Source organism: Vombatus ursinus, unplaced genomic scaffold (genome assembly GCF_900497805.2).
Source record: "Vombatus ursinus unplaced genomic scaffold, bare-nosed wombat genome assembly UNPS02014798.1, whole genome shotgun sequence".
NCBI classification, from domain to species: Eukaryota; Metazoa; Chordata; class Mammalia; order Diprotodontia; family Vombatidae; genus Vombatus; species Vombatus ursinus.
Window position 1 is genome coordinate 1,430,998 of NW_020954576.1, and position 12,022 is coordinate 1,443,019.

General features: G+C 38.8%; 1 protein-coding gene across 2 annotated transcripts in view; it reads left to right on the forward strand.

The window, feature by feature from the left end:
• LOC114049995 (transcriptional repressor p66-beta) overlaps nt 1-12,022 on the forward strand; it is a 104,402-nt gene that overhangs the window by 22,181 nt on the left and 70,199 nt on the right. The window contains exon 2 of one of the 2 annotated variants that reach the window (XM_027871492.1): nt 5,381-5,467. The exons of the other annotated variant lie outside the window; for it this stretch is intronic. Within the exon in view, the coding sequence (XP_027727293.1) occupies nt 5,466-5,467 (2 nt within the window). The 5' untranslated portion in view covers nt 5,381-5,465. The remainder of the gene's footprint in view (nt 1-5,380; nt 5,468-12,022) is intronic. 2 annotated transcript variants of the gene reach the window in all.

Genomic DNA, 12,022 nt, shown 5'->3' on the forward strand with positions numbered 1-12,022 from the left:
TGCTTCCTTACAAGGTATAGATATCAGAAATCTCAGGAGCCTTTTGGCTTGCTCACGTGATCTCTGACACCACACACTGATATATGTCAATTTACTGTGAGATCACTACAGTGTAGTGATTATAGAGCTCCATATTAACTTCTCTAATATTAAAATGCTTGAAGAAGCTTGTTCATGACAAATGATGTGATTAATTATATCCAAACATTTTGTTTTAAAGGTTATGTGAAAAATGATTAGTGTTTAAATACAGTACAACATTCAGGGTACTTACATTGGCTAATGTGTTTGTGAATGTACCCTCTGGAATGGACCCGGCATCTCTTACTTCATTCAAACATGGAATCAAGTTTGGATGAGAAGATTATAAGCAGAGTTCTCCTGGAAATTTTGATGGGTGAATACTGAAGAAAGAGGAAAGTAACTCCTTTTTCTTCACAGACATTAATGTTTTTGTTATTTGATAAAATGGCAGCAGTTCCTAGATTTGGAGATCTCTGAGAGTCTTATTAAGTGCCATTTACTATGACTGTGCTGTCATCACACTTACCACTTAAAGCTCAGCTTGGTGTAGAGGCAAACTTTTTTCTGTTGCAGTTCAGTATGAATTAATGAATGATTATGCCAGTGCCTAGGACTGCCTATTTCAGATGTAGTTCAGTGCCATTCTGTTTCTTGCAGACTGGTTTCTAGTACTTACTGGATATGAATATCCTTCATGGCCAAACTTAAGTTTTCTTGAGTTCGGATCTTGATTGCTTTCCTTACCCTCATGGCCAAAAGACCATTTGGGAAAATAACAAGGAATTTTCTTAGACATGCTGCTGGTGCAGTGCTTTCTGCAGTTAAAGATAACAGTTAAAGATAGCTGAGGCCGCTATATAGTTCAGTGGATAGAGTAGAGCATAGTGCCTGGAGCCAGGAAGACCTGACTCCAAATACAGCTTCAGACCCTTGGTAGCTATGTGACTTTGGGCAAGTCTCTTAACCTCTTTGCTTCAGTTTCCTCAGCTGTAAAATGGAGATAATAATAGCACCCACCTCTCAGGGTTGTTGTGAGGATCAAATGTGATATTTGTAAAATCACAGTGCCTGGTACATAGTAGATGCTATATAAATTCTAGCTATTATTATTGGCTGTGGTTCATTGGCACAACTAAGGCAAATGGGGTGGCATATTGTCAATAACAGCTCTTAGGAATTGTTGATTTCACCTTAAAAAAACAAAACAAACAAATCTTAACAAAACTTATGCTTAGCATGTATGATAGCATCTTGTTCCTTTTGGTAACAGTTCAGGTCCTGGTGCTTAGGGGTGCTTCAGATAGATTGAGATCTTTGCAGGGGCTTTCCAACCAGGAAATTTAAATCTGCTAGTAGATGTTATAGAAATAATGTTAGAGTTTAAATGTTTAGGGTTCAAGTCTAACCTCTACCTCAGAGGTTCCCAAACTTATTTGGCCTACTGCCCCCTTTAAAAAAAATTACTCAGCATTCCCCTAGAAATCTACTTTCTTTAACCCTTTAATGGTTTTATTGAAAATTTGTGCCATTTCAAAATATACATTTTTTAAAATGATTCATCTTAAATTTAATAATTTATTACAAGTTTGTAGGGTTTTTCCTGCATTGAAATTTTGATGATGCAATATTGCATTGTGTAACCCTATAGTATCATATTATAAAGAAGTCATTACATGCACATATTCCTGACAATGCATGCTTGACTTTGTAACAGGGGGTGACATGATTGCTTGCCAACACTTGCTTGTTAAGACCTGTCAGCTGACTTGACCACTGATCAGTTACATCTTGTATTTTGTGTGTTTATTTGGAAAACAATGTAATCATTATGACTTTAACTCTTTTACATAACAGATGAAATACATAAGAACTTTTAAAAAAAATTTTCTTATCTTCTTTCCTTTCCTTATGCTTCCATGCCCCCATATTTTTATTCATAGCCCCGTAATTGCACCCGAGGCTACTACCACCCCTCTTTCCCCCCATCATTCCAACACCCCCTAGGGGGTGGTATCGCCCACTTTGGGAACCTGTGCTTCTACCTGAATCATGGATCCCTTCTGCAAGAGGCTGTCATTTAGTCTGTGCTTGAAAACCTCCAATGAGAGACAATTCATACTTTTTGTGTATTGAACATATATCTGTCTCCATGTAACTTGTATCCGTTGGTCCTGGTTCTGCCTTCTCTAGCCAAATAAAATTTCATCCTTCTTAATCCTTAAGATATTTTGAAGATAATCAAATCTGTCTCTAACTCCAGAAACTTTTCTTCAGGTTAAACTTCCTTAGTTTTTTCTGTAGATCTTCATATGAGTGAATTTTAAGTCCCCTTACCAGCATTCTTAGTTATCCTGCTGGAGTCACTCTAGCTTATCAGTCATCTTACTAATATGTGGTACCTAGAACTTAATGTAATTATGTATATAACTCAACATCATATATAATGTCTAACAAGAGCAGAGTTCAGTGGGAATGTAACCTCCCTTGTTCTGGAGACCATGCTTTTATTAATGCTGCCTGAGATCACATTACCTTTTCCATCTGCCATATCATATAATGTTGACCTCTATTACAGAAACTCCCAGACATTTTTTGTGTGAGTGTCAGTCCAGCCATGCTTACCACCTTAAATTGGTACAAATTTTTTTTTTTTAACCTGGAGGAAGGATTTACATTTATCCCCCATTAAATTTCATCAAAGCTTTACCTGGTTGATTTCCAAATCAGTTTTTGCTGCCATATATAATACTTTCTTCCACAGCCTCTTTTCTGTGGTTTACCAGACAGAATTCCCAGCTCAGAGGGGAACATTGCTAGAATTATCACCCATACCACTGAATTTGTAGTAGAGACTGTAGCTCCACCCACCTACTTTTGAGTAAGCTCCAGGTTTCAGGGAGGTTAAAAGTATTATTTTCTTCTCAATAGAAGGTTTGGAACTTTTGTCCTAGAGCATAAATATGGTAGACAAATTAGTCTGAAAATAATTTGAGGACTAAATCTCACCAGAGCTCTGGCCCTACTTCTAATAGCTGAGTCCACTTGGAATCTGAATGTCTAGTGAGAAGCATTCTTCTTGCCAGTTTGTAAAAAGATGGTAGAAGGGTATGAACTCTGGGAATGATTCAGGAAGATGGGGCTGAATTGAAGTTTTTGCAGGGGGGAAGGGATCTATTGTGATCCTGTAAAGTGACAGGCCATCTATACATTTATACAAGGTTTGCATACAAACACCCAATGTAGCATTAAGAGAGAGGAAACAGGTGCCCATTAGGGCTTAGTGTCTATAAGGAATTCACCTTCTGAACATCATTTATCCTAGCTAGCAATGACCTTTCTTCCCAATTCTTGGCAATCAGGAATAAAGGGGGAGGCCAGCTGGTAAGGACTTGTCAGTCTCATGCTTTTGGAGTCATTGGTATTGCTATACATCTTGACCTTTGGTTGTGGGAACTAAACAGTTAAAACATCATCATCATTAGAAGGAAACCACTGCTCATGAATGAAGGCAAAGTTTGGCAAGATGCCAAAATAGGCTGAGAAGTGGGGGGGTGGGGTGGCTAACTGACTTTTATGCCACAAACGACTTTAAAAATTAAGAGATAATTCCTTGTCCTGAGGTTATAAACCGGCTGCAACTGGTTTTTCTCTCCTCCCCCCCCTTGCCCCTGCTAGGCATCATGGGTAAAAGTAAGCATCCCCCTGTTCCTTTTGTTTAATATAACAGTACGGCATGTGATTGGCAGGGCAGTGCCCGCTTGGAGACCGGGTTTGTTCAGGTCTCTCAAGGGGGCTGGCACGCATGGGGCCACCCCAGTGCTACAGAGAGGGTTCCTCATACAAAAGAAAAGAGGGGAAAAAAGGAACTGCCCCCCCCAATAAACCAAACTCATTTCTTTCCTTTTCCCACTCTTTTTTTTTGTTGGTATTCCCCTTTCTTGTTTCTCTATTTTTCTGACAACTAGAGGAGGCGGCAGGAAAATGTGTACCTGTAAGTACTTTGAACTGTCCATTTTTTTCTTTTCTTTTCTTTTTTTTTTTTAAACAAAAAGCAGAAATGAAGTCTCTAGTTATCCACAGCCCTTTTCTTGCCATTAGAAGAGAGTGATATGTTGGGGTCTCTGAATGGGGTTCAGGGAATTAACACTATTGCTTTTGAAAATTTTCTGATGTGTTTCTTCTACAAAGCTCTTCTCCTTGGTTCAGCTCCTCATTCTTCCCGGCCTCCCCATTCAGTGTTCTGGTGGGGGTCCCAGGCTTCCAGTCTTCCTTAAGCTGAAGCTTCAAGAGAAGGCTGATACTAAGATTTTTTTTTTAAATATTTCTTTTGTCTGTAGCAGTGATGGGTTTTAGCTCCCCCTCATCCTCCCTCCCCCCCTTTTCTTTCTATGTCAGCTCCAACCCCTCTCTGTGAATGGAGTCAACCAGCTGACGAGGGTGAGTGCTGGCATGATGCCAGGGGCTGCAAAACGATGTGTATGCGCGTGTGTAAGTGTATACAGAGCACAAAGGGAAAGGCCTGCAGTCTAGGAAATCACGGGCTATTATATAAGGAAGCCTGCGTCATCTCTGCTTGCTTGGGCTGATGGTCGAGGGGGGAGGAAGGAGGCTTGGAGCAAGAAAAACACTTTTTGCACCCCACCTTTCCATCTTTCTTTTAAAAAAATGTTCAATTGCAAATAGTGTTGAAGATGGCTTCTCTGACTGGGTGGTAGTGGTCATGTTCCCAATGGAAGTTATCCTTGGGGGTAGGGTGGGGAGGGGGACTAGGAGGTTCAGGCAGCATGGTTTGTGAGTCTCCTCTTGTGTTCAGAGGTATATGTGCTTTGAAAAGAAGTCAGTGCCCTAAGGAGAATGCCTCCTGGATTTAACAGCTGTAATTCATTAAGGAGGCTTTTTATTATTTTAATAGCAAACTGTTTCAGCATTGTCAAGGCAATAAGAAAAAAAGTCTTAAGGAGAAGCAAAATACCAGATAATAGAGCAAATACTGTCTATAGTTGTTCCTTCTTAACCACCCCCCCCTTTTTGTTCTGTCGGGTATGGATATATAGAATTGCATTTTTTCTCTATGCCATCTGCTCTACAGAGTTAGATTTGTACAAAAGGAAACTCAAATAACACATGGCAGGAAGAAAAATTCAGAGGTTGTTCTGGAGCTTCCAGGCATTAGATCTACTATATTTTGGGATTCTTGTTGGACTGGTCATGCATGTCCTTAAAGCACTGAAAGCATTTTCTGTTCCACCATGGTTAAGAGTTGTTTTTCACCAGCATCCTATCACATCATTTGAAAGTTACAATTCTACCCCATTTACCATGATGCCTTTTTTCTTCACTTCTCTTTATTTCCTAGATGGATATATGTGGAGTTTGTCGGGTGGAAATGAGAATTAAAACGTGTTAATGAATAGAGGGGTCGTAACTTTACAGTTGGCTTTATGTGAGTACTCATTTTTATTTGGATCTGATCATTCAGAGCCATAGCACTAATTTGTAAGGGGCTGGGAGTGGGGTAATTACCATCAGTGGAATTGGACTGAAATGACTTGGATTTATATTGGGCTTCAGTGCAGATGGAGCTACCTAGGCTATAGGGGAATTTTTTTTGTTGTTGTTCTTTTGGAGATGAAATTGTGCTTTGTAAGTCTTTCTTCACTACCAAAGTACTATAGGAAGAGCAGCCTTGGTTTAAACAACCTTTTATAAATGTATCTGATTTTTACCTCCTTCTTTGTTGCCAAGTAAGTTGCTCCAAATATCTCTACTTGTTTCCTTTTGTTGGAGAATGCATTTGGGGTTACACTTTTCTTTAAGAATTGTAGGATTAGACCTGCCAGAGCTGCAGGCCTATTCTTCACAAGCTGCCTGAACTTGTTTCCCATTCCTGTGCAGCAAAAGCCCACTCTTCCAAGTTACCTTTACAAATGAATTAAGTTGTTTCACAGTCACTTGATTTCCATACCTTAGTCTGCAGGAAATCACCAAGCAGAAGAAAATCTCTACTAGAGTTGAGTAGCTGAAGTTAGATAGCTTAGTATTCGCATAGAGCTGCAGTGGTACTCCCCTCACTGTTAGAAGCCATAATTACCTTTTTGGGTTGATATTATCCTTTTATAGTATTGCATGGAAATGCTCTCAGTGGGAGCCAGCCATTTTGTATGTGCTGTGTTGAATCAAATTTTACTATTTATGTTGGTGTGTTTTCAATGTAAATGGAACAGAAGAGATGCTTATTTCATCCTTTCCAGTTTTTTTAGTTTAACGTTCTTCCCCCATGCTGATTTTGTTGTACACTAGTGGGTTCAGAGGAACAAATTCACTTAAAAACTTGATTTTGATTTTTGTTCTATTCCTACTTTTAACCAGGAAGAGAGTTTTAGATGGTAGGCTCTATTCAGAGACATTAGTAAAGACAACTTTCTTTTAATGGACAGATAGGGAGTTTGTTTTTTACTTATTCCTTATAAATTTTAGTTGAAATTTACTGATAATCACAGAATTTAAGAATTGGAAGAGACCTCAGAGGCCATCTGCTCTAACCCATACATGAAGGAATCCCCACTATGACACACTGAACCAAGTGGTCATCAAGCCTAGCTCTTCTCAGAGACCTTGAGGGAGTAGTAATCCACTACTTCTTGAGGCAAACCATTCCATTTTTGGACTGCTCTAATTGTCAGGAAGTTTTCTCTGACATCAAGCCTAAATTGGCCTGTTTGCAGAATTTCATATTTATCCATATTGAATGTCATCTTAATAGAATAAGTCCAGTACTCTAGCTGGGGGTTCTTAACATGGGATATTAACTTTTTTTTTTTTTAAGTAACTACTGGGGCAGCTAGGTGGCACAGTGGATAGAGGACCAGCCCTGGAGTTAGAAAGACCTAGGTTCAAATCTCACCTCAGACACTATTTGTGTGACCCTAGGCAAGTCGTTCAACCCCGACAAAAATTTTTTTTTTACTATTTCAGTATAATTTCCTTTGTAATCATATGTGTTTGATGTATTTAAAAACATTATTCTGAGCTTGGGTCCATGGGCTTCACTGGGCCCTCAAAGGTGTTCATGACACCAAAAATATTAAGAATCTTGCCTGTCAGGATCCTTTTGGATCCTGACTTTTATGCAAATAAAGTTTTAAAGAACAAATGGAATCATCTTTTGATCTCCTTCTACCTTGTTCCAATATCACCTGTTTAAAATAGTACTTAGGAGATGTGACTTTCACATCTATCTGATATCATTCATAGAACTGTGTAATCTCAAAATTAGAAAGGAGTCCAAGAAGTCATCTAGTCCAACCATGATTGATGAATCATTGTATTAGATTGTCAGGATACCTTGATAATGATAACAAGGAAAAGAATTTGAACTTTGGAAAGTGCTTCTATCCTCCACAATTCAGTGACCTTCTGAAAGAGGACTGGATTTTAAGTCAGATGACCTCAATTCAAATCCCTATTCTGCCTCTTACCAGTGGTATGACCTAGGGCAAATCATTTAATCTTTATTTCTCTTTCATTTTCTCTCAAGGTTCCTTCCAGCTTTAAGTCTGTGATATTATAGTCTATAATTTGTAATGGTGGGTGGTTTAGGGCAAGGCCTGCTCTTCCTGGGATTTTCCCTTTGATTAACTGTATGGAGAATATGGCCAATGGATTTGTTGTATTGGGTGAACTAAAGGCAAAGAGGAAAAGGTGCTAGGAGGGCAAGTACAGAGCAGTAGACCTTGTGCCCATTCATTTTTGTTTAGAACTATTGTTTTGATAGTCTGGATTTGAGAAAACAAAAATCAGAAGCTCTCAGATGTCATTTTACACATGTGGAAACTGGGACTAGTAGAGATTAAGTGACTTGCCCAAGGGTCCCACAGGTAATAAATATAGCAGAGATGGGATTCGAATCCATTTTCTTTGGTTCCAAATTCAGCATCCTTTCTACTGAAACATACTGTCTTTAATGAAAATACAGAAATAAATGGACCTGTCTCTTGAGCTCATTTTGCTTTTTCAGTGTTTTCCTTATAACTTCCTTGAGCTAATTAATCCCAGTATATGCTGGCTACTGGTTTTGACTTTTGATTTTTTCCACTTCCAAGGTAGATTGCTGTATTAGAGAATTCAGGATTAAGTTTGTAAACCTTAAAATGCTGTATAAATGTAAGTGGTTATTATTGGAAGAGATGGGTTATTGAAACCTAGGGGAAGTTGGTGGGGTTTTTTTTTTTGTTTGTTTGTTTGTTTAAACCAAACATTTTATTGATGTCTGTTGTCTTTACATCACTGTCATTCAGGGGATGGAGGGGGGAGGGGAACGACCCTTAACAGCTATAGAACTCTTTCTTATGATAAAGAAAAATAAGCAAAAACATCTGATGTGGTGACACCTTAAAGTATATATGACATTCTAGTAGACTTCCATCTCTCTCTCTCTCTCTCTCTCTGCCGTGATGAGGGAGCTGTGTTTCATTTTTTGAACCCTCATTGGTTTTTTGGTGATTCAGAGTTTGATTGGCTTTAAGTAATTATTACATTATAGTAAATGCATATTGTTCTTTTGATTCTGTTTATTTGACTCAGTATCTTTTCATACAAGACTTTGCTCATTTTTTTGCAATTCTCATATTCATCATTTATTACAATAATATTCCATTACTTATTCCATAATTTTTTCAGCCATTCACCAATCAGTGGGCACCTACTTTGTTTCCAGTTCATTACTGCCACAAAAAGTGTTGGTATGAATGTTTTGGGGTATATCAGTTCATTGTTACTGTCTTTAACTAACTTGAGGTATATATGTTAATAATAGGATCATTGGGTCAAAGGGTATGGTTATTAGTCACTTTTCTTTGATATTTCCAAAAGTATATTAATATTCTTATGTTCCCTCAGCCCCTCCATCATTGAATCTTACTTTTTTTTGTCATCTCTGCCATTGTGTAGGGTGTGAGGTGAAATGTAGGATTTTTTTTTTTAATGCATTTTTCTTAGTGATTTTAGAGCAATGTTATATATAACCAATGTTATATGGTTATTTGTAATTTGCAATTCTTTTGAAAACTGTTCATATCATTTGACCACTTATCTCTTAAGGTCTTTTTACTATACTCTAGCTGCCTCATAAATTGGTCTGGTTTAAAATGAATCAGAGGAATTTTATCTTCCTGGGTGTCTGGGCTTCTAGGGAATAAGAATGTTGAACCTGGGGAATGGGAATACGATTTTTGGTATGTTAGCTGACAATTCCCATAGGTTATAAAGTTTAGTCAGTCAATAATATTTAAACATCTTTTTTTGTGTGCAGATTTCTGTATGAGAATTATTGTTATGGTCCAATTGTTCAGCCATATCCAGCTCTTCATGACCCCATGGACCATGCTGTCCATGGGGTTCTCTTGGCAAGATACTGGAGTAGTTTGCCATTTTCTTCTTCAGTGGATTAAGGGAACAGAGGTTAAGTGTCTTGTCCAGGGTCACAGCTAGTAAATGTCTCAGGTTGGATTTGAACTTATATTTTCCTGACTCCAGGCCCAATGCTTTATCCACTAAGCTGTCTTCTTGCCTTTTTTTATACCTGTGGATAGGTACAAAAAGAGTAAGTACATCAGCATTGTTAAATAACTTAACAGTCTGCATAGAAAGAAAAAACATAAAATAACATAGACAGGCCCTAAAAAAGAAAATGAATGTTTAGGTGGAGTTAGAACTAGATTTTAATAGTATTTTATTTTTTTCCAATTACATGTAAAGATAGTTTTCATCATTCATTTTTATAAGATTTTGAGTTCCAAATTTTTCTCCTTCCCTGCCTTACCTCCCCCCTCCCCAAGACAGCAAGCAATCTGATATAGGTTATACATGTACAGTCATGTGAAACAAAACATATTTCCACATTAGTCATGTCGTGAAAGAAGAATCAGAACAAAAGGGAAAAACCATGAAAACGAAAAAACAAAGTGAAAATAGTATGCTTCGATCTGCATTCAGACTCCATAGTTCTTTCTCTGAATGTGGATAGCATTTTCCATCATGAGTCTTTTGGAATTGTTAGCGCTAGATTTTAGAAGGAAGGGACATAAATCGGTGGACAGGTGTGGGGATTTAGAGGGTGGGATGCTGGATAGTGAGAAGATGGTGACATATATAAAGAAGAATGAGAGAATAGGAAAGTTGTGTGTAGAAGATAGTGAACAGATTTGGTAGCCTAGAACAGAAGGACCCTGTTTAATGGCAGGTGAGGTTCTGGAGATGGAAGCATTTTGAAGACTAGGTTGAGTTTACATTTGATTCCAACAGGCAATAGTGATCCACTGTAGAAACTTTAAAAATTTTAGCAACTGTGTGTAGGACAACTAGTTGTAGAGGGGGACCGACTGTTCTTTTTTCTGCTAGAGAGTTCTGTTCTAGAGCTCCATCTTCAGCACCTATTTAATGGGGTTTGTGGATACCAAGATTACTTTTTGATGTTATTTTGCTGCCTCACTATATTCCCACCATTATAACTCAGTTACATACACCATTCTAGACTGGGTGGTAGACTGATATTAATTGCCTAAGTATGTGTGTCTGATGCCTTTCCCCATCGGGGTAGCTGAAGCATGTACAGTCCCACAAACCCAAATGAGAAACAGGAGACCAGACTTCAGGGAGCTGACCACCCTGAGAGAGGTGGGGGTGATGGGCTGAACTGAGGACATCTTGCCTCGTGGCTAGGGAGGAGACAGCAACACACAAAAGAACCACCAAACAAAAAAGACTGGGTAGCTCCTAGAAGCAGCAGAAATGAAATAATTATGGGTCACTTCTACTCTAGAAGATGGGGTATTTGTTTAGAATCTTGGGTCCCCAAACAATAATGTCCTGAACAGTGCCAACTGTATTAGTCTCCTTCATCAGTTCTTAGTTTTCCATTTGAACAGGGAAAGTCCTGATTGAATAAGAGGTAGATCAAAATAAATTTATACTCAACCCAGACCCTATCTCCTTTCTCTGGCAATCTGGGAAGCCTTGGGCAGCTTTGGGAGATAGAGGCAGTGACTTGCCAATGCCTCCAATAGATATTAAGGGTTTTAGTTTGTTTGTTTTTGGTGGGAGTGGGAGTGTTGGCTGTTTTAAAACTCTGACCCACTTATTTTTTTCTTTCTTTCTGACTAATGGATCTGGCCAGTTGTATCAGGACATGAGCACTCTGAGATCATATTGGCCCCACTGTCTGCCCTATAGCGAGGGACAATGTTGTTTCTTTCCCTTGATGATGCCATGTGTATTTCTCCCTTGTGGACAAGTCATTAATCTGGTATGGAACCAATTTGTTTGCTATAGCCCTCTCTCTTTTTTCTCTTTTCCATTCTGCAAATCACAAACCCATCTCTGTATTCTAAATATTACTACTTCTAGAACTCAATGGAAGCAGCCTCTGAAGTCCGATTTCCCCAGAAAGATATAGTTAGAGATTTCCCTCTGTGTAGTCTGAAATGAAATCTGTTTTATAGCTATTTGTTTTCCCTTAGGTGACTTTGCCACCATTGGAGGATTTTGTTTCTCAGTTTGGTGTGCATCTGTCTGTGTAAGTTCTTTTCCTTTAGGGAAGTGAAATGGAGAGGTTGTTTCCTTGGGAAGTACAAAGTTAGTTGCTGGGAGTAATGATGGGAGTAAAGGGATGGTAGGAGGAAATACAGCATTAGGTAGCAAGAAAGGAGACTGAATCACCTGGTTTGGATTAGGGTAGACAGAGATGTGCTATATGAAACCATTGTACTATAATCTGTGCCTAGGAGCTTATATTGTCAGCCATTTTGGGGTGCCCTCCTCTTTTGCAAGTGGTTGAGGAGTAAAGTGGGATAGGAATGGGGTGAGGTACAAGAACAGCTTCCCTGAGCAAGGTCTCACAGTCAGCAATGTTTCTACAAGCTTCTGCATTCTGGAATGGTTCTTGTCGTGGGCCCCCCCCCCCCCATCACTCTCTGAGAGGCATTGAGGAGAGGCAGCAAAG